The sequence below is a fragment of the Aplidium turbinatum genome, chromosome 4 (assembly GCF_918807975.1).
Source record: "Aplidium turbinatum chromosome 4, kaAplTurb1.1, whole genome shotgun sequence".
NCBI lineage: Eukaryota > Metazoa > Chordata > Ascidiacea > Aplousobranchia > Polyclinidae > Aplidium > Aplidium turbinatum.
The window spans coordinates 2,797,576-2,823,546 of NC_137475.1; the positions used below are offsets into that span (position 1 = coordinate 2,797,576).

Genomic DNA, 25,971 nt, shown 5'->3' on the forward strand with positions numbered 1-25,971 from the left:
TAATCTTCAGTAAATAAATTACCTGACCTCTAATTAAAGCTAATTAGAGGTAGATTAATACAAGTAGTAGGTAACGAGTAAGGCGTACGTACTGTACACTGTTCACGCATTGTACGTGTACTGTTGCAAATAAGATCCAAACGCAGGCACCAATGTGCTGGAAATATAGGTAGTGTTTGTTTGTGATAGCATACAACTTTTTATCGAAATAATGAACGCGAGGATGATTCAACAAAATGAAAATTGAAACAACGTTTATTAAAAAATACAACTGAACAATGTCAGACGCGCCATTTCTTACATCATCAAGCTTGAAAACAATGAGACTTTTAACCAAGGCTTTATTGATACAAGAAAGCATAAATGGCAGCGACATAAATTTTTATTTGTACCGCATCTTGTACTTAAACCCATCCACATTCAGACAAGTAAGCATTTACTTTACTTGCTTGTCTGTAACAACCACAGTGTGCAAAAATGATTGTTTTTAATAATACAATTTTGATAAAGAGTAGTTTTCTTGAATCATAAACTGTAGTAACATTTTTAAGAATGTCAACTAAATTCGATTTTTAAATTGAATCGAACCTTTTACTTTTGAACAATATACTGTCGTAATGGAAGCAATCTGAAGCAGCTTCGTTGTTGTACATTATAAGGTGTATTTGGTTGTTAGTTTGTTTGAAAATGTGTTGCTAGATGTATTGCAACAATTAAGAACTTTTGAAGAAAAACTTTAATCTGTCTAATAATTTAAACATGGTTATGAATTGTCAAATGTTATGAAGCAACAAACGAATTTTCAAATTAAATTTTGTGTCTAAATTTCCTGTTTAGTTCATAATTTTAAGCTGCTGGCAGCTAACAAAGAATCTCCAGTACTTGTCAGTTTTCCTCATGCAGAAAACTATTCTTGTAAAACTAACAATGCTTGTTTCGACCCCACAGACTCTGCCACTGCGTCGTTATTTGTTGTGTCACAATTCAATTATCGTTGGCCTACAGCTGAACAATTGTGTTGATGTATGAACATGTTAGCAAGTATCGTTTTTGCTTTTGTTAGACCGCCACAAGTCGAAGTATTGTTGGGATTACAGTTTTTCATTACAGTAGACTAGATATAGCCTCACTTAACGTTTTCATTGCAATCCATGCAGAAACTAGAACAAAAAACTCGACAAATGCGTAGATTGCACGCGGAAAAGACTAACATGTTTTATGCGATAGGCTGAACTACACTAATAACCTAAACGAAAACTCGTTTTATTTATTTGTGTTTTTAGTTCATTTTTGTTATTGCATACAGAAACTACTGCTACGAGCACAGTGTATCATCGATTTGAGTGCTAGTTTGGTCGGATAAGTTTTCGGATACAGTCTGGACTAAAGTGTAAAAACTATTGTTTAGCAAGACAAGTATATCCTAAAAAGAAACTGGCACAGGCGAATTTAATCTTTTATTGACAATTATGTCAAGCACCGCAGACATATGTGGACAAAGAAGAGCCTACAATTCGATTCATAGGTTTTACATTAGCCTAGAAGCAATGTTCCTTTTTTTCCTCACTTAGCAAGCGCAATATGTTTTGGGCATACCAGTATTTCTCTTAAATTGCTTGCAAGATTTTATTACGTAGGCCTTATAATTGCATTATCTGCAAAGTACAATATTGCATACTCAAGTATTTTGTTCAACTGTTTTATTGACATCAACAGCGCACGGGTACAAAGGATTGACACGGCGAGAGAGCACAAACAAACATAGCCAGGTCGAAGACTTTCAGAAACCGGCCTGCCACACCCCGCGGCGGCGGGGAGCGGCGTGATTTAGGGGTGACGATGCACCCGGAGGGGTAAGTCTATCAGCTTAGGTCACGGGGCCAGGCTGGGGAGTCGAGGTACCTGTGGAGGGAGAGTGTGGATCGAAAACGTTACATGACCCGTCCGTAAATTTAGAATGGCGGAGCAGGCCAGGGAGACACGCTCTTTCTGCATTGCCCAGAAATATGGCCTGCGACGGGCCGGGCGACCCGTCGCGTGTGGACGCTGGAACCGGCAGTAATTGACCGCCGGGCGGCGCCCACGTCTCATTCATGCGACCTCGGCGCAGATACTTGACTCTTATACCCGGTCTGCCAGTAGGCAGAGCGGATAAAACTGGGGTCTACCACGAGGAAGAGAGTCAACTATTTAAGGATAATTTGGCTCTCGTGGCAGACGAAATTCAATAAAAATGTGGAGCAGAGACTCGATTAATCAATAGAAACAAAAAATATAGGTGGAAATGTAATACATACTCACTGGAGAAGAGTAAGCTTTGATTCAGCGAGCACGGATGTGTGTGCACTGGCCAGAAGTTGAGGCAGATTTGCCCAGCTGGGTCGGGGAGGCTAGCGATCGTAACCGGAGGCACTGATAGGCTACATTACCAGGAAAAAGTAGAAAATTGGGGTGGAAATTTTGAGGCTGCATCGTGTTGATCAATGCGTTGAAAGCAGAGCGAGGTTGATCCGAGCGGGCAAAAACAGCGTTACAAGGCGAAGGCAGCGTAAGATAATTCGAAACAATTGATTGATTGTGTTAAACTGTTTTATTTGCATCAACAGCGCACGGGTACAAATAATTGACACGGCGAGAGAGCACAAACAAACATAGCCAGGTCGAAGACTTTCAGAAACCGGCCTGCCACGCCCCGCGGCGGCGGGGAGCGGCGTGATTTATGGGGTGACGATGCACCCGGAGGGTTAAGTCCACCAGCTTAGGTCGCGAGGGCCAGGCTGGGGAGTCGAGGTACCTGTGGAGGGAGAGTGTGGATCGAAAAACTATATGGCCCGTCCGCAAATTTAGAATGGCGGAGCGGGCCAGGGAGACAGGCTCTTTCTGCATAGCCCAGAAAGAAGCCCTGCGACGAACCGGGCGACCCGTCGTGTGTGGACGCTGGAACCGGCAGTAATTGACCGCCGGGCAGCGCCCACGTCTCCTTCACGCGTCCTCGCGCAGGTACTTTGACTCTTATACCCGGTCTGCCAGTAGGCAGAGCTGATTACTGAGATAATGCGAGAGTGGGAGCTTTCGATGTTGGGGCGCTCAGCGAAGGCAAGTCGACCCTTGTGTTCTATCAGAAACAACTTAGGTTTGTGGTACGTAACGAAGTAAAGCAAAATCCCGAAAACGGATTTAGCTGCTAGCACAAAATAGCTGCATAAAATATCGTGCCACAAAAACACAAGCACAAACTTAGGTTGAAAAAATTTGACTCCGACCAACAAAATATCACACAGTTTAATTAACTGAACTACTCGTTTCAATGCCTCAGATCCAGAAAACACAAGCTTTTTATTCCTAATTCTAAAAAAATAGAGACTTTTTAAATATCTTTTCAATTTCCCCATTAGCGCACAGGTTCAGAAACACTAGACTATAGAGTATGGCAGAGTAGCAGGTTGCGTTTGCATGACAAGTGTGTGCGGACCTTTCGAACATTGCAACTAATAATCGAACAGCAGCTTGTTTCTGAAGTCTGGTTAATTTTCGAGTCAATATTTCTGTCACTTAATTCATATTTCACTCTTTACCAGAGACCACGTGTTTTTATAGCAAAGGAAGACAATGTAATGAAACATGTGTATTTTAGTTCAAAGTAATAAAAGCCAGAGATAGTTTTTAGAATTTGTGAATACTCAACAGATGTATTCGAGATGTTTGGTGCTTAGATATACCAGGTATGCCTCTTTCGTTGGAGGCAATGAAATTTGAATCAGTTGCATTTGAAATTGTAATTTTTTTTACAAATAATTAAAAGTTGGCTGTTAGGGGACCTAACGGATATAGGTTTTAAAAAAATTCTGAAATGTTCTGTTTGCAAAATGAAATTTACAGCTGAATATATCCTGAAAAGAACAAAAACTTACAGTGTCTAAACGTGTCCATGTTGAAGAAACGTTAGGCTAAAGGTTTAGCCTAGGCCTATTTGCGCCTGCCCAGATTTATAAGTTTATAAAGCGCATTTGATAATTATGGGTGAGCACCAGAACAACAACTTTAAAATTCATTGTTCCTCTGCTTTTGTGGATTATCCAGATTGCTCAACATTGATCAGAGAGCGTTTGGAACCTTTCTGTTCGATTGGTTTGGAGCTTTGGACCAGGGCTCTCACCTCTCGGCTATCATGCAGGAGAGCAGAAATAGTTGAAACGGAGATATTTGTAAACTTATTTCTATAAATGCCATAATTCTAACACAAAATGAGTTTTAGTAATTATAAACTACAGTTAAAGCTAGCTTGTCATCTCACGGCACGTCGGACAACTCTTTCATCACAATTCTTTACATCATCTATCCCAGGAACCACTTTACTTCCAAAGTTTGAAGCACAAATGTGACCATTTACCAATGTTGATTTAGAGAAATTGCATGTTGTTAAAAAGTCAGCATCAGTTTTTAGCAATGGCTCTCCTCTTACCAGTTGAACTAAAGCAATATTTGAAAACTATTGTGAAATCCAAACAAACAGAATGTTGGCATTTAGCTTACTGTTCTTTTAAGCAGCAGAATATGATAGCAGGAAGTACAATGGCTAACTTAGGCATACAGCTTCTGCTTACAATACATGTGCATTGTGCATAGCTTGATATACTAATTATAGCCTACTATCCAACTAAAACATAAGATTATCCACTATCGCTGAAACTATTAGAGAAAATTTCCGCAAAATTAAATTTTCGTATTTTCCAATTGAAATGCGGCATAAGAAGCTTTGAAGACGAAAAAATGACACGTCAGTTCGCCACTGCCTCAAAGCACATGATTTTACCTTGGTAAGACAGTTCACAGCATGCCAAAATAATTTGGAGCAGTTGACTCGATGACTATTAATTTGTCTCACTGCTACTTCCTACTGTCTTATGCGTTGTGTTTATGATCCTAATTGTCATAAAGTTTGACATAGTTGGTGCAAAATTAATGTCATTATTATTATTATCATCAAATATATCAAAGACTCTATTAACGTTCAAGAATATCCTTTTCAACAGAACGCTAAAATAACAATAAAATTGATAGAAATCTAGGAGAAACTTTCCAAGAAGACGCCGCTACGTGGCAGTCATGATCTTGTAACTAGTATGGCAAGTGTAGCGCTGTATAAATTTTCAAAATAAAAAACTAGAACGAACAATGTTGTAGCCTACAAGATTGTAAAACTTTAACATCAAAAATTATGGAAATCGAAACAAACATTTGAAGCTTAACTTCAATTTTCTAAAGTGAAACCTAACTTCAACTATTTAGCTAAATACAAAATATTCGGTTTGAAGGATAAACCAATAGCAACCAAACCAATGTATGTAAAATTTATCCAAATTGTTTGAGGATAGGGGCTTCAAAACCTCCTGCCATACAAGTGTGCGCTACTGCTAGTTTCAGTTTTAGCCTACTAATCAAAAAGTGAATTTTGTTTAATCTTTTTTTGTGCAACAGTTTCAGAACAATTTGCCTGGATTAGGTTTTCAAAACAAGAACATTTTCATTAACTTTGACAACGGTTTGGTTTTAATCAGTGGTTGCCTTTTTGCCTTGCTGCATCAGTGGTTCTTTACAGTCCAATCTTGGCACCACCTGGAAAATTATCAATCGGTTCTCTCACCCACTCCTAGAATGGTTGAAAAGTAACAGTCACCTACAATTCAGGATGTTGGTGCCATGCCTGGTAAATGTTATATTATTTGTTGTCTTATTCATTGTTTTTTTAAATCTTTGCCAATTTTTCTTTAACATTTTTCAATTTTTGACTTTGCAGAAGACACTATCTTCAAGTTCAACAACAGTTGTGGACAGGAATAGCTTTCTCACTAAAGTTTTCCATAAAAAATGTTTTCACAGTAGCCTAGTAGGCTATGTTTCCATAAATATGAGAGACACGTAATCTCTAATATGAGTAAAACCTAAACATAATGGTACCAAAAATCAACGTAAATTTGTGCGAGGTTTGATGTAGTTATACTACAAAAGCAAAGAAAATATTAGAATGCTTTCAGCAACTGTTTATTGACCAATATCTATTAATCACAATCTTGGTTTAAGCCAGGCTGGTTTCTCCATTTAAAACGTAGGCGTACAGTCTAAGCAAACTTACGCGTATAAAACGTATAAGATAAATGAGGTATAAATTTTCAGTTTGAATAGCTGCTGTTGGTAAATTATTCTGTACAGCAGTGTGATAAGCTAGCTGATAGGTGGTTGGACGCTTTGTATTAACGCTACAATCTCGCGTAAGCCCAACCAGGGTATAGACCAGTAGGCCTAGAAGTTTTTAGCCCAGTGAAATCAAATGGTTAGATTGCTGTTCAAAACGGAGCAGATGATTTAACTGATCACCAGTCTGCATAAGCTATGAAGACTAGTAGTTTAGTTTAAAATCGAGAAGTCGAAACCCGTATTTTTCTCTACTTTCGTTATTATTGCACAATAAGTTGTTGGTTATGTTTCTCATCATGTTAGCTACAAAATATGTAGTTGTTATTTGCATGATTACTCAAGTATGCAAATATACATCAACCAGCCTACATACTGTATTGCAGAAAGGTGAAATTCTACACTTTGCAGAAGAATATACAATCAAACTGTTTTTTTTTATGTAACGTTGTACCGGGCAAAATGTTTTGTTTATTGTAAAAACGTCTTTTAAAATGGAAAGCAGATAGGCAGCGCATGGTTATGGCTTTGGTTTGCTGACAGAGAAGTTAGACTAAGTTGAAAAACATGCTTAATGGCATGCATTGTATGAGATAAAAAAGAAACTGTAATCGACTTGGTCTCTCCGACCATATTGTGTGGCTACTTTGCTCACACGAGTCACGACCTAGTTAGATAAATGAAAAACATGGAATTGTCGACATTGATGAAAAAAACGAGTTGGCAACTTCAATATTAATTTTTAAACAAGCAAAAAGATTTTGTTTCTGAAGAATTGAAATGGTTTATCTTTCAGATCATAAAACTTTGAAAAAAAAGAGATTTTGAAAAATGTCCACTTTTGGAAAAACTGATGGCAAACGATTTATTTTAATCAGCAGAGTTTGAAACAAAAAACTAAGTTTTCGTTTTAGCAAGCGCCTGAGGGCTTTAACGCAATGTAAACGCGACAACAGACAGCAGTCAAACTAGTTAATCTGTTAGGATAACTTTACAAAACCTGAGTATAGCTGCATTTGTGAAGGAAAGCTTATAACGAAGTCATACGTAAAAACATTTGCCTCTTCTCGAAAGTTTTGAAAGTGCAAAACGGATAAGAGGCTATAAACTGTATATGATAAAATATTTAGAAATTGTTTAAATGGTTAAATCGAACGTGTGTGTGTTGCCAAAAAGACAGACCAACAACTAATTTAACCACTTTTAAGAATGCAGTTTTAGTTACTTAAAATAAGGTGCAATTGATTATGCTATTGGTTATAGCTATCGGATCGGGGGCAGAGCAATTATTTTCTTTGGCTCTAGTACTGTGTTCGACTCTAGGCCGAATCATACCAAAATCAGTACCGATTTTGTTCTATGTTGAATGACGTAGTGCGGATGTCGGGTAATAATATGATGAAATCCTAAGTCTGATTAAAAATGAGCCTTGTCGCTAAAAGACCTTGTCAGTTGTAGAGCGAACCTCATCATTTCATTTCCCGATGCTTCGTTGCTAAGTGAACAGCAGGATCTTACATTTTTTTACTAGTTACATGCACACAAGTGAGAACGCAGCAAAATGTAGCCTACGAAGTCATTATAGCTAGTAAAGACTGAATTGTTTTTGAATGAAAGCAATCAATTGTAACATAACAATTGAAACATACATCTCATGCAGGGATATCCAGAGAAGGGAATGCGAAGGCTCACAGCGATTGCCTTATTCTTACGTCTATATACCAGGGCGGTATTTTGTAGCGCGTTAAACAAGCGGTTCTTCTCAAAATTGCAGAAAGTTTTATAGTGTAGCTGGTACAGTCAGCCACAGAAAACAGTTAGTAAATGTTACATAGAGCATATTCAAAGAATACTTCTTTAAAAAGACAGTTGAAAAGTTACCAGTAAGCTGTTTTTCTTAACAAAGCCTTTGCAGTAAGCTAGATGTTGTATTAACAAGTAACCATGAGCATGCAATTAGTATCATTGACTGATGCTAATAGCGCAATGCAGGTTATCATAACAAGACTTATAAAAGTACTATCGGTGCCTATTGTCATTTTACCGTAAACAGAGATTATTTACGATAAACAGAAGCCCTTCTATTGTCAGACGTATTAAAAGCCTTCATATCCACTTCTTTAGATATCCCTGATCTCATGGTCTATTTTGGTTGGTCCTGTATGTTTATGATGATCTGGGTTGTTTAGCAAGTTCATAAAGCTTTGTGTGTTGTTAGAGGCGAGAAGACGAAATGTTTGGTTGCAATTAATTGCTGCAGGCGGCCGGCTGTTGGGTAGGCCTAGAGCTGTATGCTTTTATTGTTGATGATTAAACAAGACGGAGACGCCATATACTTTGTTGTATCATGAACAAAGAAAACTAAGCGACACACCGAAACAGAATAAAACATAGGCCTACGGTACAAAAATATATAAATGGTTTTAGCAACGCACTACATCCTAGTTAATAATAATAATTTAACTACATTTGAAAACCAGAACGCACAATCTCTTTGGCAAAATTATGGTGTCTACCGCTGTCAATTCTTAGTACAATCGGCTGCCGAAAAACAAAAATGTGAAAGTTAGAAATTACAGTTTGAAAGTGTGAGCAAACATTGTTTTGAATAGGGTGGCTTCAAAATCAGGCGCAATTATTACCAAGTTAAAAGCTGCACAACTTTGTAAGAAACAAATCACACGAGGTGTAACAAATAAGGAAAAACTGCACAGATCTTTTGAATCCGAAAAATGAATACAAAAATCGAGTATGCCATTATCCGCGTTACAAGAGACTATTGCATTTAAATGTAGTGGACTTCCAAGATTTTTCTTTAACATTCAAACCTGCTTCTAAATATGATCTGATACTAGTTCAAAACGCTGTTGTGACACCCTGCAGATCTAGAAATGTGATTCAATTCAATGGTTCCTAATTCCCGTTCCGCCGACCCGTACCCTGGTGGATCAGTCTGACATTTAATTTTACTATTTATTACATTTCAATTTTATCTACTACATGATTTTATATATTTTTGAGCCGCACTGTTTAAGTTACAAGATAGTTGAATACCAGGGCAATTAAAATGGTCATTTTATGTCGGCATGTGCTCAGACAGTGTTGCTGCTATGGTTGAACGACTGACTACTGGACGACTGAGGGTATCGACTAATTTCGTTAAAATTATTAACCTCATTAAAGCCTAAGTTTTGAGCAGCTACGTAGGCTAATGGAATGGGCGCATAGCACAGACACCTTCTTTGGTACATAAAAATGAAATTACAATACTCTAACAAACAATCGTCAACTAGGGAGCTTGAGAGAAGGCCATTGCAAAGATTTCTCTTAGAGAGAAAAATTATCACTGGCAACACATTTTAGTCCCAAAATATGTCGCAAAACTGACTTTCCTGTATGGGATATTAATTTTATTCAATAAACTCAATATATCCCTATTTTTAGGTTGGCAGATAAAGTAGCTGCATTATAAGCCAAGCTGGATTTGTGAGACGGAGCTTGAATAGAGGCAAGTTGAACATGTTTCATGAGGTTTTCGCGAGCCTGATTATTCACTCTTCCGGTTTGTGCACGATCACTTTTATTTGGCTGTTGATGAGTTCGAGCGCTACTTCTCAATTAGGACAATAGATCCCATGTAGCCTATTAATAAGGGATGGCTTCGAGATCTATTTTGTAACCAACTAGGCGTCTACAATGTAAATGCAGAAAGATCAACTGCTGGAGATTGCAAATAATAACAATCGCAAACTTAAAACTACGTTCGATACAATAATTCTATCGCTGTTCCGGATTAAAGTCATGTCGGAATACGACGAAATCTCCAACATAACGCTGAGGGTCCTTTTTCTTATGTGTGTGAAGCGAGGAACTCTGCAACGGCAGCAAGAGCTTAAAGCAGTCGGAAATATTAACAATCAACCTTCTTCACCTGGCCAAGGTAAAACTTCTAAGAATTGACCGATTCGCAGCGTTCAAAATGTTTTGAATCATTGATGTAACCACTTTTTTTGTTTTATATTCCCAGTCAATGATTGTTGATATTCCAATGTACAGTGCATGTCTAGTTTGTTACTTGCTTTAAGTTTGACGTTCATCTTCACTATGTTCTTTGCTTGCTTAAGTATACTGTATAGGCCCTATAATTAATCCGGTTGTGTTTTGGTTTAGAATGTTGGCTATTAAACAACAATGTCAAATTTTATAAGACATCGAAAGACCACAAGAGAGCTTGCAATAGAATATTAATAAAACGAGATTCGGGAAAAAGTCTTTGTGCATGCATGTAAATCAGGGGTGACGAACCTTTTTGCGGTCGCGGACCACTTTGCTAATTACACATGAGTTAGCGGGCCACATAACTTTTTAATCGTAACCTACTATGAAATCTTTTAGAAGCGACTCAAGATATTATTCATGAAAAGTAACAAACGGCAAATGAAAGTAATAAAACCCACACAGTTAAAATTATCTTACGCAAAATCGAAACATACAACAGTAAAAAATAAAAACAAATCAAATCATTCCTATTTTCTAACTTTAAAACCTGGAAGTTAGTGTTTAGGGCAAGAAAATAGCAAAGGAAAGGTGTACCAGTGAAGGCATAAAACAGCTTTGAGATGTCTTTTGTCTTTAATGCATGAGCGATTATCAAATTGTTTTGCGGCCGCACAAAATTTTTCGACGGGCCGCATGCTGCCGCGCGTGCCGCAGGTTCGTCACTTCTGATGTATATTAAAGGGATACTAAAGGAAAAACCTGACTTGGCGACTTTCCATGTTCTTTGTGTTTAACATGCTACCATAAAACGATTTTCAATAAAATTTTGCCCCATTGCGGTCTGACCCCCATTGCTCGCGTGGTTTTGTCTGAGCTGTCAAAACGGGAATTTGCGTGAGCAGCGAAGCGTGCGACTGTACAGCCTACGTCATAAAAGCTGATCGAGCAATATTTCTTACTGCGGGCGATTTAACTGTACGTATTCTCTCATTAACCAGAGTATCTATGATTACAAGCGGTAATTTTTATACTTGGAGAATTAAATAATGTTTTGTCTAGTTCAAATACTGCATTCAAAGAAATGGCATACACATGATTTTACACAATCAACCAACTCTACATAGGCTATTGTGTAAATTCACGCTCGTCTGATCACATTGGCTACATTTCTTGGACCAACAAAATGAGCGATTTTATGTAGATTTAACAGGACATTGAATTGCTTTTCATTGTTTAGTGCATTTTTCACTCGGTGCCGACTTACATATTACTAAGGCCATCTTAATTTAACTAGAGATGTACCGATACCAATATTTTGGCCGATACCGATACTAATACCGATATTTTGGCCGATACTTTGGTGTTACAAAAAGAAGCAATTTTGGTATTTGCAAGGAATTATATCAAATATATACTAAGTTTTACCTGATTTGCATAAAACTATTAAAACAAGCTTTCAATTGGCATAATTTATTAAAGATTCAAGAATCCAATCTCAACCGCATTATTGTGTCATAATACTAAATAGTAGGTTTTAGTAATGAAAGGCCACCATAATTGAGGACTGGGGTATAAGGGAAGAAAAATTACATCTTCATTGGGGTTTCTGAAAAATTAATAAAGTGTTTGCGCAAACTCTCCAAATAGGCTATCAGAATTGATAATAAGATGTAAAATGTAAACCAAGTGATTTGTGTAGTCGTACAAAAATTATTCGACAAGTAATGTGCAACCTAAGGGCGCTTTCGTTTGGTTGAAAAGCTTTTGCCAGGCCAAAACTACCCAGATAACAAAAATGTATAATTTTGCATCGTTTTTGCATTGCTAAACGTTTAAAAAACCCGTGTAACTTGGTTGTTTTTAGTAAGCTGGTTCTATCAGTTTGTGATTTAATTTCCACCTTTCGTTGTAATAAACTCATCAAGCATAAACAATGTCATGGCAGAATAAGTAGGCTCAAAATGAAAGCAATGGGACTACGAATCCTCACTAATCTAATCAAAATGGTCTTGTTGCGCCTAAGATGACAACTTCATTGTGAAGAAAGGAGCGTTCTTCTTCGGCTATCAGCACAAGGTTGAGCACTCACTAGTACAGCGAGCAGTTGCGATTCGCTAACCACAACGGTGTAACTTCCACACTAGCCATTTCAATTCTTGTCGATGTCAATTCTTAAATCACAAACTGATACAGATCACTCACGTACCGACGACACCTGGAGTCACTGCGCAAAAAACAATCTGCGCGCGTTGCACTTTTGAGGCGGCTGGCGGGTTCCGGCTGGGGAGCTGATGCGAAAACTCTTCGCACAGCTACTTTGGCCCTTGTCCATTCTACCGCTGAGTACTGCGCACCAGTGTGGTGCCGCAGCTCTCACACCCGCCACATTGACACCGCCATCAATGACGCACTACGCACTGTGACTGGATGCCTGCGTCCCACTCCAACGGAATGCCTTCCCATCCTTGCAGGCATCCAACCTGCTGAGCTTCGCCGTAAAGGAGCCAAGATTTCCCTTGCTCGTCGCGCAAAGGACCCCGACCACCTCCTCCACAGTACATTCCAGCGCCTACCTGGAGGACAGCAGCGACTGAAATCAAGACGCCCATTTGTGCCCGCCGCACGACAGCTTCTGAACAACGTTGAAGATCTTGGAATAAGTGCGGCACACTGGACGAACTACACATGGAACATGGAGTGGCAAAACAACACCTCCCGACTCCGTGATTTCCTACCCGACGTCGATCCCCACCCTCCGGGAATGTCCCTCGCAAGACTTGCGTGGGTCCGGCTTAACCGCCTACGAACCGGCGTCGGTCGCTTTCGTTCAGATATGTGCAAATGGGGCCTGGCTCCCTCACCGGGATGCGAGTGTGGCGCCACAGACCAGACAGTAGATCATGTCGTCCATGACTGCCCAATCCATCAACCACCACATGGAGCGCCTGGACTGAAGGCCCTGGATGACGAGACTGTCGAGTGGCTGATGACATCATGCCCAAACATATAGTCCAGAAGAACAGCTCATACGACGAAGAAGCAGACCCTCTACAATGTTCTCAGCTGGTTGTTGAGAATATCGCTCACCTCTAGCTAGGGTGTAATAAATTGGGTGGGCATAATTGCTGCAGGAAAGGCGGCTGAGAGAAAAGAACTGGCCACCCTACTTTCTTAGTGCCAAAGGCTTAGTACAATGAGTACCTATCTGTTCATACCCAACACTTGAAGTTGAATCAAGTATGGGATTACATTTGCCTTTTTAGCTTACTTTATACTGGTGTAAATGGCCCATTGTCTACTTATTGTGAATCATAAGCCATTAGGTAAAATAATTAGGTTAATATAGTGTGGTGCTCAACACACCTCAAAATGTGTAAAATTTTTGATAGGTCGTTTTGCGGCAGCTGTGTTGTACAGCATTTTGTACAATGATGCGTAATTTAACTACTTGAGTTCTTCATACCTGAAAATTTGTCAAAACAAATTTTAATGTCAATAGTTTCAATTTTTAGGCCAAAAAATAATTGCCCTAGTAATATTTCATTGCATAGGCTACCGGGACGAGAAAATTCAACTTTGCAATATAACTAGTATTAGGCAAGGTAAACTTAAGAGCGTTAAGATGTCATTTTCTTTTAATTTCAGTTGCATTTGTAAAGTTGTTTTCAACGTGTTGTAGGTTCAAGGCCTTACAAACCCATAGGGAAATACAATTCAAAGCTGAGCAGTGAGCACTTATCCCGCTACAGTCGGTGATTTAATTATTTTATGTTAAGTAAAGCTAAACAAATGCAGTATATGTTGTCAAATATCTAAATTTGCTTACCAATCAGTGTTCCCCACTCGATCCTCCTGCTGAGAAACGTCAGTCACATCAGCAAGGTAAAGCTGATTGATCTCTGCCTCTGTGTACTCAGGCTCAAAACGATAGGGTTCAGGTTCTAGCATACTTTCTTCTTCATCGTCACTTTCACTTCAACCACCCTACTATCTTCCTCTTCGTATTGGAAACCAAGAGGCACAAATTCTCCAATATGACACAAAAAATTTATAGTAACCTAAAGCACCTAAAAATTGACAACTATATAAACCACACATACAATAATGATGCTATAATTAAAGTAACTTGCGTTCTTCTGGTGACTAGGGGCTACCATACTAGGTTGCGTTCTTCTGGTAACCTAGTAGCCTAGAAGAACGCAAGTTACTTTAATTATCAAATGCCTGGTGAACCATTTCACTCTGTTTTTAACGATGTTATAGGCCTAAAGTGAATTCAATTTTATTTTTTGCTGCTGGCGCAAACAAGTACAGAATGACAAAGTAAACATACGAGTTTGACACCAAGCAATTTAAGCAATTTTGTGAAGTTGATTTTTGTCGCCAAAAAGTGCTTCAAACTGTGGTTTAGATTTTTGATTAAAAAATGCTTTTAATTCATCACGAAGATCAAAAACACGTTTCCAAACTTTGCCTCTGGACAACCATCTCACACTAGTGTAAAATAACAGAACATTACTGGATGTATCCAATTCACTGCAAACTTTTGAAAATAGGCGGCTGTTTAAAGCACTAGCTTATACAAAATTCACGACACTTACAACGCTTTTCATTGTATCTTGGAATTATTGTGGCAAAGTTTCTTAATGAAATTCTAAACTTTTCAGAAGGCCTCAGGTGACCCCAGGCAAATTGTCAGGTGACCCCAGTTGGGTTCGCGACCCACATGTTGGGAACCCCTGCACTAGGTTAATGGCCTTGTTGTAAATTAGGCCCTGGGGTACCGTACAGGTTATCAAAACCTAATACTGTAATTCTAAATAAATACAATAAACCATAAAATCAACATTACTTCATTAACTTGGCGTGTTCTATAAGCTGGTCGCCAGGAAGAAGTCAAATGTGATCTTTCAGCTGTTGCACTAGTTTCTGGTGGAGAAGGAAAGATTGATGGACATGCACCGGGTGTCAAGTCTTTTGGCATATCCTATTTGGAATTGAAGAACATTTTTGAAGTCTGCTTCTTGAAAATGCAGACTACAAATTCTGTGGTGTGGTTTTGGTCCACTCCAATGACAAGTTGTGGTGTTGACAAATTTATTCCATTTCCTTTTTTTGTGTAGGCTACTGTCTTTGGGAAACCCAAACATACTAACTTTATGCAATGCTGTCGTGTCACAGCCAAGCACAACACAAAAGTCAGGCATAGTATTTGCTATGATGCAATATTGTTTCTACAATAGTCAAACAATGATGCAATATTGATTTTATGGACATTTAATTTTTAGCAATGCTACTAGAATTATACTACCGTACCTCACCTTTCTCGTAACAATGCTACTATTACTCAACGAAATATCCTAGAAACTTAAAAAACGTGTAAAATTATCCTGCAAAACTCCTTTGAACGCAACACGTCCGAACTTTGCAACCCAGCGCGCGAAAATACTTTTGATTTGATGTTGCTGGAGCTCTTGGCATTTATGACGTATACTCTAGCAGTGTTTCCACTTTTTGGTCATTTTGAAAAAAATAAAAAATAAATGAAACATTGGACTTTGGGCCTTGCCAGCGCCCTTGAAAACATTTTTTTTTCGGTAATTTTTTTAAAAAGGTATTCTTGAGTGTTCAGTTTACGCATTTTAATGCTTAATTCCAGTTTGAAAATTTCATTGAATATGCCTTTAACGATTAAATTATTCCATAGGAGAACTTATGGCATATACGGTTAAAACAAAACTTAGGAAGTAGATTTAAGTCTCTTTTAGTAAAGTCACTCTGGCTACTGCAAAAGAGGATGAAGCCTACAGAGCGGTCCACCGTTTCCTCGGGAATTTGTTCATGGCTCATGAAAACAATCTACCGGAATAAGTTCACGATTCTTGTTTGTTTTAGCATGACAATTGTTTTCGCAGTTTCTCAAGTAAGATATTAAACGTATTAAATAAAAGTTTCAGCTGGATCAAAAATAATATAATAATAATGAAAATCAAATAATAAAGCAAAAATGTAGAAAATAAGCTCATGTTTAGCAAACGCTTCGAAATGAAACTGTTTTTATTCTATTCTAGAATTTCAAGTTATATTTCGTCATTAATAGGCCTAAGTAATTGATTACGTCATTAATAGACCTACATAATCGATTACGTCATTAATTGGCTTACGTAATCGATGACATTATTAATAGGCTTGCATAATCGATGACGTCATGAATAGGACTACATAATCGATGACGCCATTATTATGAATTTCTTCACTAACTAGTTTATTCATTAAAAAGCAACGAAGACGACCAACTACAGACCATGAGAATGAAAGCCTTGGATTTATCTTGATGACAAAAGGACAATATTGTGTCGATGGCGAAATTTGTCTGTCAAATGACGGAAACATTTATCTTGGGACGTCTCAATATTTTAAAGCTCAACCGAAATGCACAATAGATGAGGCCATAAAATATGCGATGTCAATATTACATTCTTGTCCAAAAATCTCACCTATATTGCTGGTATGAAGTGTATAACATGTTACCTAATTTAAGGGACTGTATTTCTGCCTTATTATACTGTATGATGCAATACAGTAGAGTAGGCCCTACACAAGCTTTTTCTTTTTAAGTCAATCATATTATTTCATTTATCATGCTACAATGTTTGCATTCAATATCGACTGTTTTCAAAAATTACATAGCCTTACACATAAACAATGCAATTGAAATTTAAGTAAATTGAATTTGATTTGTTTACTTGAAGAATTGCATTTCGCAAAATACAAATGAAATACGTAACTGCACCTCTAACAATAATCTTTATTATTTTATGCAATACTAGATAGAGTTTCGCTTTTAGCAGCATAATCGTTGTTTACATCATGAATGTACTGTAGATAGAAACGACCTGTTTTAGTCTGATGCTGCGAGTTCGCTGTGATAGTAGCGATTTGCACTAGCTTTCGGAACATAGTTCTTGTGCTATGGCAAAAATTATTATTTCATTTGTACAAACTTTATATAGCATGTGTATTGCCACAAATATATGTGACAAGAAAACTTTTCAACAACTCATAAAAAATTTTCCGTTGATTAGTTAAGTTGAATAAAAAACTTATCAAAATTTTAATTTCATTCTTCAGGGACGTAAGGATTATTACCTACCGGATCATACTCCCAACATTCAGGATACTGAACGAGACAATCCTCTGGTTTTAGATGGAGGTCACTATAAGCCCCCGAATTGCATAGCGAAATGGAAAGTACGTTCGCAAAATATTTACTAAAATCGGTTTTGTATGTAAACTCAAGTTATATTGAGCACAAATTAGGCAACGAAATCTTTCATTTTATTCAATATTTCAAAACCTTTAATTTACATTTCGATCTTCACTTTAATGTTATCTCTTGCTCCCAGTGATAGTGGAAGGACCATCTGAAACCATTTCAGTCTTACCACAAATTCTTTTTTTGAGGAAACTTTTTGTTTTTGAAATGGAAAAAAATTACTCAATAGAGACGTTTATCAAGTTGATCAGCACCATACACAATATGTGATTGAATAAAAATGATCCAAGTTGCAACTTTGGTATCTTATACATTCAACTGTTGTGTCTGATCTTGATTGGTTTCTCATCAGAACAATAAGTTGCATTGATTAGATAATCGGATTATATGTAACTTATATATAAAGAAGCGTCACAAGTGTAAGATATATCATTCTTCAAGTGCAAATCAGATTTATTAGTTAATATTTGTGAGGATGTAATTTGCAGTTAGCTTCCATAACCTTAATTCGGGTTAACAGTAACAAATCGTGCTTTAAAACTGGTTCTGTTCAGGTTGCTATTATAATTCCATACCGCAACCGCAAAGTGCATTTGCTTCACTTCCTTGATCATATGCATCCACTACTGCAGAGACAGCAAATTGACTACAGAATCTATGTCATCAACCAGGTAATAAACGAGATTAGACGAAAGTATGGTTCTAGATTAAAATGTTTAGTGTCTGCCAAATTATTGTATTGAAGAATGAACAATTCCACTTTTCCGGTGCAGTAAAAAGGTCACTTCTTAGTTTGGCTTTAATGGTTGTAAGGTTCCTTGCAAGTTTGTTTCTACAAGAGGCTTTAAATTACTTTCAAAGCAATTGTGTTGATACTTAATCTGTACAATGTATAATCAAAAAATATTTGACCCTTCTTATTTAAAGGGTAAGATAAAACAGTCGTTATTTCCAATGGCTACGGGAACCTTAAAAGTCAATATACAATGATGATTATTCTCTAAAAGTTTCAATAATGTTCTTGTGTAAAAACTTCCACTCTTCACTCATAGACGTTGAACAGTGTATAAAACATTATATTTTATATTTTGTTATTTGAGTATACACCAGTACAAATTTTTAGCCTAGTGAAATCAAATGTGTTAGATTGCCGTTGAAAACGGAGCAGATGATCTGATTCAGCGTGGTCTCAGTATCTTTACAATAATTGAACTTCATCACTATCGACAAACTAATGTAATGTAGACACACATGGTTATTGTTTTGCCATGCTAGACAGGTAGTCACAACCTGGTCTACCTCCATAAAGAAGTCAGTCATTTCTGATTAACCAAACGTCGGAATAAAAGCAGATTGTCACTTTATACACCGTGTGCTAGTTTAGCTTAATTTGTACCAGTTCAACGTATCATGTTATTTAACTAAATGCCTGGTGACAGCTTCATTCAATTTTCAACAAATGGTTTTTTGCTTTTTTATATTGCAAACAATTCTCAATTTTAGAACAACACAAAAAAGATGGCTTGCAAATGCTGTAAGACAATGATTTTCAACCCATGTTTCGCGGAATACTGGTCTTTATTTTGTTGCATCAAATTTTTTTTGCAAGATAATTTTCATGCATAAAGTATTCTGTGGGTCCATAAGGGTTAAAAATAATTCACTTATTAAGATAAATGTTTTTCACTTTGTTTTGCTAGCTTTTGTCTTGTATTTCAGCATGGTAACAGTACATTCAATCGTGGCAAATTAATCAACATCGGATTTATAGAAATGACCAGAGATGATGATTATGATTGCGTTGTGTTTCAAGACGTTGATTTATTGCTGGAAAATGACCTAATATCGTATGGTTGTCGAGATTTACCCACACACTTAGCTGTTGCTATATCAACTCACAATTACTCTTTGTCATATGAGCAATACACAGGTAAGGGCTGTCAACCTTAATTTGCTTTCTTATACTTAGATTTTGTGATGATGAGTCTGATGCAGAAGCAAAATGGTTGGAACGTTTGGTCAATCTAATAGAAAAAAAAATAAATAAATGTGGATGCTAAACTCATCTTCAGCAATCATTTTGAAAACTAAATTGCTATTGTCATCTTCAATACTACAGTTTAGTTTTCGAAAAGTTTGCTGAACATGAGTTCGGTATCTTCATTTAGGATTCTTTATTTTTTTATTAGACTGACATACTTCAGTGATTTGTGCCGGATGCAAAGATAAGAAGATTACGGTTACGTATTTTCCAGTATTTTCAAACAAAGCTCCGCAATCTCCAAATGGGCTCATGTAAATGATATTGAGAGCGATACAATAATACAGTTGAGGGTCTTTAAGCGATAAAACATTGCATTTAAAAGCAAAAAGCTCCATAATGACATTTCCAGTATATTTGACATGATACTTCAAGTACTAAGTTGATTGAATGTGGTTTTGCGAAGGTGGTGTGACCCAATTTCCAACAAAGCACTTTCAAAAAATCAATGGTTTTTCAAATCAATTTTGGGGCTGGGGCGGAGAAGACGACGACCTTTTTTTCAGAGTCTACACATCTGGATTAAACTTTTCGAGATACCCAATCGAAGTGTCACGGTAAAGTTTACTTGCTCGAAATAGTGCTGTCAGTTTGTGAGCTGCATTGAATGTAACTAAATCTTTGCATTCTGTTTCAGTTTTTAAATGTGTTTTAACTTTTAATTACTGTACAGTTGATCAAAAGTGTATGCTTTTTTTAAAAATGTCTTTCTTTTATCATCTACTTGCAATTTTAAACATGATTTCTTGTACAGTTTACGAAATATTTATATTTTGATCAAAACTGCTTGAGATTTCTTAACTTTTGGATTTCACGTTCAGGTTTTATATGTTCAAGCATGACCGAGACAAGGGAAATGAAGTAAACGAGGCAAGGTACGATCAGTTGCACGAGGGATTGAATCAGTCAAAACACGAAGGGTTGAACTCAATCAATTATAAGGTGAAAATAATTTCTGAGATTTCTGAGTTGCGATTTTTTCTAGTTCTTGAAAACGTCATTTGAGATTCAAAATTTGTTAATAAATCTTTGTGAGTTGAGCGTTTGTTGAGCGTTATATCTAGAATAGACGTTGCCCCTAACAAAGTACCGTTAATCAAGTAAAATCAAAATATTTAGCTCCCTTAAAATTTTTGCGTAGCTGTGCCACTGAATCTAAGTGTAAACACATATCTGAAACCATTGTTTGATCTGATGTTAACTGATATGTAGGTGGTCGACAGACAAAAAAAACGTCTTTACTACAACATTACTGTTGATGTGTTGGCTCCTGCTGTATCCATGATCAAAACATTGAAGGAGTCAAAGAGAAGAGGTAACTACCATTATGATATGAATTTATTTTCCTGATCGTCTGAGACAAAAAAGTAAACAAAAAAGTAACTACAATACTTTTTTAATAAGGCTTAATATACAGCAAGGCTACTCAACTGTCGGGCCGCGGTCCGAATCCGGACCTTCTGGGTGCTGATGATGGACCTTGAGCTTTTAGAAGAATAACTTCATTGCCACGTTTCAGGGCTTCTTCAAACAAATTTCTACTGGGAGGAAGCAATTTTTACTGTGATTATCCCAGTTGCTGGGGGGCTTTGCTTTGGGACAGATACTGATAGTTTAACTTTCGTGGTTGGGTGTGAAATAACTTATTTACCGGACCGCTAAAAGTATTCATCTTGTCAAACTAGACTTTTGTTAAGATTAGTTGAGTAACCCTGGTATAGCAGGTTGATTAACCCTTACTGTATATACATATATACGAGTTTGTACTCGTATATATGTACTCGTACGTATATATACATTATAATAGTACTCGTACGTATACAGTATACATACAAATACGACAGGAAGTATTATTGCCAAGCGTGGTCACTCACAAAACAGCAAACAAGAAAACTGGCAACAGCGCAAGAAAACATGGAAATAATAATATTAACCATAAATGGAAAGACGTTATCAGAAACACAACACAAATTAATAATGTCTTTGAAACAGCAACAAATCTAAAGGGGTAACTGTCGGGATATCTAGCAAAAATGAGAGACTACAAATGAGCCAAAATAACCACAGAATATACACTAAGATGTACCAAATGAAATAGAGAGAGACCAAACGAAGATGGTGGGATGACATTGAAGAAAAGATTGACATTAACTGGATGAAAACCGGTAAAGACAGAATGATGTGGAAACATATGTGGAGGCCATTTGCCAGTAGAGGCATGACTGGTTGGTGATGAAGATTTCAAGGAAGAAAAAATGGTGGAAAGACTTTGAAGGACAAAAAACGTTCATGAAGCCTATACAGTAGTTGCTGTTTGGGTAGTAAGCGTTACATTTGTAGCCAGTTCTGCCCAACAAATTAACAACACACACAATACAAAACTAGAAAAGAAAAACTACAAACAACCTGGAAAAGAAAACGTTGTAATGTAGTTTGAATAGTGGCACTAAAATAAATCTTTTTAGTGATTTAACATCATTTTCAGCCTGTGGTAGCCCACTGCCGGGAGAAGGCTTTCCCCTTTTCTTGCCAATCCAGTTGATCGTGTTGTTATGTAGCCTAACGGTTTGTTGTTCCACATTCTTTGTCAATCTCGTCTCTCCATCTCAGTTTTGGCTTTCCTCGTGTACGTTTGTTTTCCTAGAGTGGTCCAAGTTGTTAATTTGTTAGTCCCCTTGTTGCCTTGATGTCTTGCTTTTCTTCATAATGTAGCCTACTATGAATTTTATCTCAATTTATGCGGATTTATACGTTAATACGCCCTGGCTCACTTTTGCATCTTGGCAAAGTTAAATGAAATCAAGACAAAGAAATTTCCTTAAAGTGAAAGTTTCTTCTGTTTCAGACATTTTAAATATGTCTGCTTTGAACAACACAAATACAGACTTATTAAAACAAAACCTTTTATAACAACAAAACGGTATTACAGCCTTTGAAGCATTTTGCCGCTATTCCACAAAAACATAAGGTACAAACAATAGAACGTGTGGTAGGATACATTGAAACAACGTATTATTAGTGAGATAATATGACCATTGTATTCATAATTTTACCAACAAAACTGGCAAATAATCTAGGAGTCTACTTTTAATAGATATAATAACAAAATCAGAATACCAACATTCTATTTGTTCTTATATTTCAGGTTCAAGTAAAGAAATGAAAGAAATACGAAAAAATGCTGTGTTTAATAACTTAACACTCGATGCCATGCCCTAAAACATGTCAGTGTGAAAAGATAGTACTGCAAAAGAAAAGCATTTCATGTTGCACAAATAAATGTTCAGCATCAACAAGCAGAAAACGTTCTTGTCTTAATGCTAAACGTTCTTGTGATGGAATCAATTTCAAAATGGGTGCACTGTTGTGGTCTAGACTCTACAGTATAAGATGTTGCCAGTCATTATCAGAGAAACAAAACTCAATTGTAATATCATGTATCTTACAGTTCAACGTGTGACAAGCAATATTCAAATGTTGAATTACTACCTGTGATATTTCATCCAGGTAAATGTATTAGTTTCATGAGGTTAGTTGAGTATTGATTGATTGAACCTTTATCCTCGAACTGGGAAAGCTTCTTTAAGAGCTTAATCCTGGCAGTTCCGCATACTTGTAGAGTAGAGGCTTTGAATCACTGAGGAAGGCTCGGTCACCGAGATTGAAAGAGTCAAGTGTCCGATTGTTGAAGTGTTGTTGCCGGGAATTATTCCATCCATTAGATTTCGCTGAATGGAGAGCACTCTTTAACGTGCGTTACTCAAGCGCACACCCCGAGAGTCGAACTAGCGCCGCTTGATCTTGAAGCTTCTTCGTTCCAGACGTCAAGCCCAATCCAACTGAGCTATCGGGGAATATGATACAAACTTAATGCAATTATTATTCAGTTTTAAATGTATCATAACTGAAGCTACAGTAAAAATTCTGTTTAACAAAAAACAAGTTTGCGCACATTGTTGTTTTGATATCTTTGGCTTGGTGTCACGTGGTTGCGTATTATGTTGCTGATATTACAGTTCTTTATGATGATATGTAATTGATGTTGATGATTAAACTGCAGATATGTTAGGTCCATTAGCCTATATTCTTTATAAGCTTTTAAAACCGTTAAGATTTCAAGTTTTTGAATTTTTTATAGATTTGCATTAAAAGCGCGTTTTCTTGACATTGTTTTTGACCCAAGTTGTTTCATTTTTCTACTAATCCAATCTTTACCCCATCTTTGGTAGCAGTGTTGCCAGAAGCTGTTCGAATTTACAGTAAAATTGGCATTAAAACGCTTTTAAAACGTCGCCTAAAATTTGCAAAACTATAAATAAGGCGAAAAAATACTTGTTTAAACTTATTGCTGTATTAAGGTAATGCTTTTTTTAAGTTAAAGATAGCCTACAATACTTTCAAATAGTATTGTCATGATGTAATTTTGACCAACATATGCATTTTAACTTGCTTTTAGCTATTTTACCGCTTCATTGCCAAGACTTTGGTGTATCGTATATTTCTGCTTTTATTCTACAGTTCACGTTTATGTTTACACAATATTTATCAACAATAATAAGTTTGTGATTTATTGGCTATTAGCCTTCAACGATTGAGGCTTATTACTACTACTATTATTATTACTATCAGACTCATGTTATCAATACTTGCATAATAATTATTTTGTGTTTTAATAAAAGTCTATGCTTTCTTGAGATCGCCTGATACGATTTTATTTCTGGCTAAAATGATAAATTTTAAGTAATTTTTTTTATGCCAAATACAAGTACAAAGTCGAATTTTTTATTACTTCGAAAAAGTTTTTCCTGTACATTGCTTATTACCATTAGTTCAGAGAGTAACATCATATTATTGCGTCATTGCTGTCATCGTCTTAGTTGCATCATTTTGTCATAGGTTCATAAATTAATTTTGACATCGTTGAGAAGGTTTACGTTTTAGAACTGAACTTATCTCTCTGGAGCTCGTTTTGTAGTTAATGTTGTTGAGGTTGTTCATTGGGTTTTAAAAAATATCTCATCTCAACAAAAAAGTTGCATTAATGACTCAGAAATGTGTTCTCAAACATTCATAACTCAAACACGTTATTAGGCTATGTGTTACATTTGTTCGAAACTTGGCATTAAAGCTTGATAAACAGGATAAAGACTATGCTCCCATGTTACATCCATATTGTATGCACGAAAACTGGGCATTTTCATGCAAGAAGGTCCGCCGAGATTGCTCAGTTGTTTGATTTTAAGAACGAGGAAACTTCAAGATCATGACGCTGGTGCAACCCTCGGGGTGTGTGCTTGAGTACTGTTCTTTATTCTGCGGTACCTTGTGGATGGAATAATTCATAGACTTTAACAATCGGAAACTTCAATCTTTCAATCTTAGTAACTGGACCTGCGTCAGTGGTTCAAAGCCTCTACCAGCATATAAATTAATTATTAACTGTTTCAAAACCGCTAATTTTACTTGTTGGGGTCTCATTAGAACATAATTAAATGCGGAAATTCAACGAAAAAATACTAAGAGATCTAAAAATAAACTTAATTCGCATGGAAAAACACGAGCAAGACAGAAGCATAACCTACATTTTATCAATGACATATGATTTGATATGTGACGCGAGAAAAAATGAATTTGAGATTGGCAAAATTTTAGCGATGTGAACTAAACAATTAATCAATACATTGCCATATTTCCTGCGTTACTCAATTGTAGTTGATAAAAATCCAACATAGATTTGCACTAGGTGTTGTTTTCATCTGCCATGGTCTTTGCATGTAATCAAAAGTAAAAATCTGTGCACTTTATCTGATGTACACTCATTGTACAGTATAGCCAAATGTTTATCATCTATATCAAACATCCACTCAGTTCCAAAAATAATAGATAAACTTAGAAGCCACGCTGGTAAATGTGTAACATCTAAAGTTATCTTTTAAGCCAGAGCACGTACTTTATATTGGTCACGTGCTCAATCGGAAACTGCAGATTACTTTCTTGGCAAGATGACAAGATCAAAAACATGACGCAAGTTTACAAACTTGAAATTCATAGAACTTTTTGTAATCGGAGACACTCGTTGGTTTCGTTTCGAATAACAACAACACAGAGTTTAGTTTGAAAGAACTTTTTTAATAAAACATTTAATTCCAAATGAAAATAATATTAAAAATTTTGAAATTTTTGTACGTCCAATAATCCTTCTGGTTACGTCAGTTTTGATTACAAAATGCAGCAAAGCAATCTAATCTACAAAAGCATGTCAAGCCTCAGAACATCGCGCGCCATCAAGATCGTGCTTGAGAACACTTCATCATTGCTTATGACGTGGACTGAGAAGGGAAATGTACAGTGCAGTGATTGTTTTGCCACTTTCTTATCTGCGGATTGCACATTTATGCGAGTGGTTGTAAAATGACCAACAATGCTGCGGACAGGTCGAGTAATAATGTGATGATATCGTAAA

The 25,971-nt window shown here is 36.7% G+C and overlaps 1 protein-coding gene across 1 annotated transcript; it reads left to right on the forward strand.

The window, feature by feature from the left end:
- Positions 1-15,924: 15,924 nt before the first annotated feature.
- Positions 15,925-24,678, forward strand: LOC145769277 (beta-1,4-galactosyltransferase 4-like). The gene is made up of 9 exons (XM_082580863.1): positions 15,925-16,114; positions 16,472-16,699; positions 17,323-17,442; positions 18,022-18,138; positions 19,187-19,397; positions 19,915-20,065; positions 20,330-20,450; positions 20,721-20,823; positions 22,654-24,678. Exons 1-9 carry the CDS (start codon positions 15,989-15,991, stop codon positions 22,725-22,727), a joined length of 1,251 nt encoding a protein of 416 aa, XP_082436989.1. The 5' UTR covers positions 15,925-15,988; the 3' UTR covers positions 22,728-24,678.
- The last annotated feature ends 1,293 nt before the right edge of the window (positions 24,679-25,971 follow it).

Excerpts from the sequence above, each read along its gene's own strand:
- LOC145769277 (XM_082580863.1), top strand. The coding sequence starts at position 15,989 with ATGAAGCCTACAGAGCGGTCCACCGTTTCCTCGGGAATTTGTTCATGG. Across the intron at positions 16,115-16,471 it reads TTGTTTTCGCAGTTTCTCAA|CAACGAAGACGACCAACTAC; the intron begins GTAAGATATTAA and ends TTCATTAAAAAG. Across the intron at positions 16,700-17,322 it reads AAATCTCACCTATATTGCTG|GGACGTAAGGATTATTACCT; the intron begins GTATGAAGTGTA and ends TTCATTCTTCAG.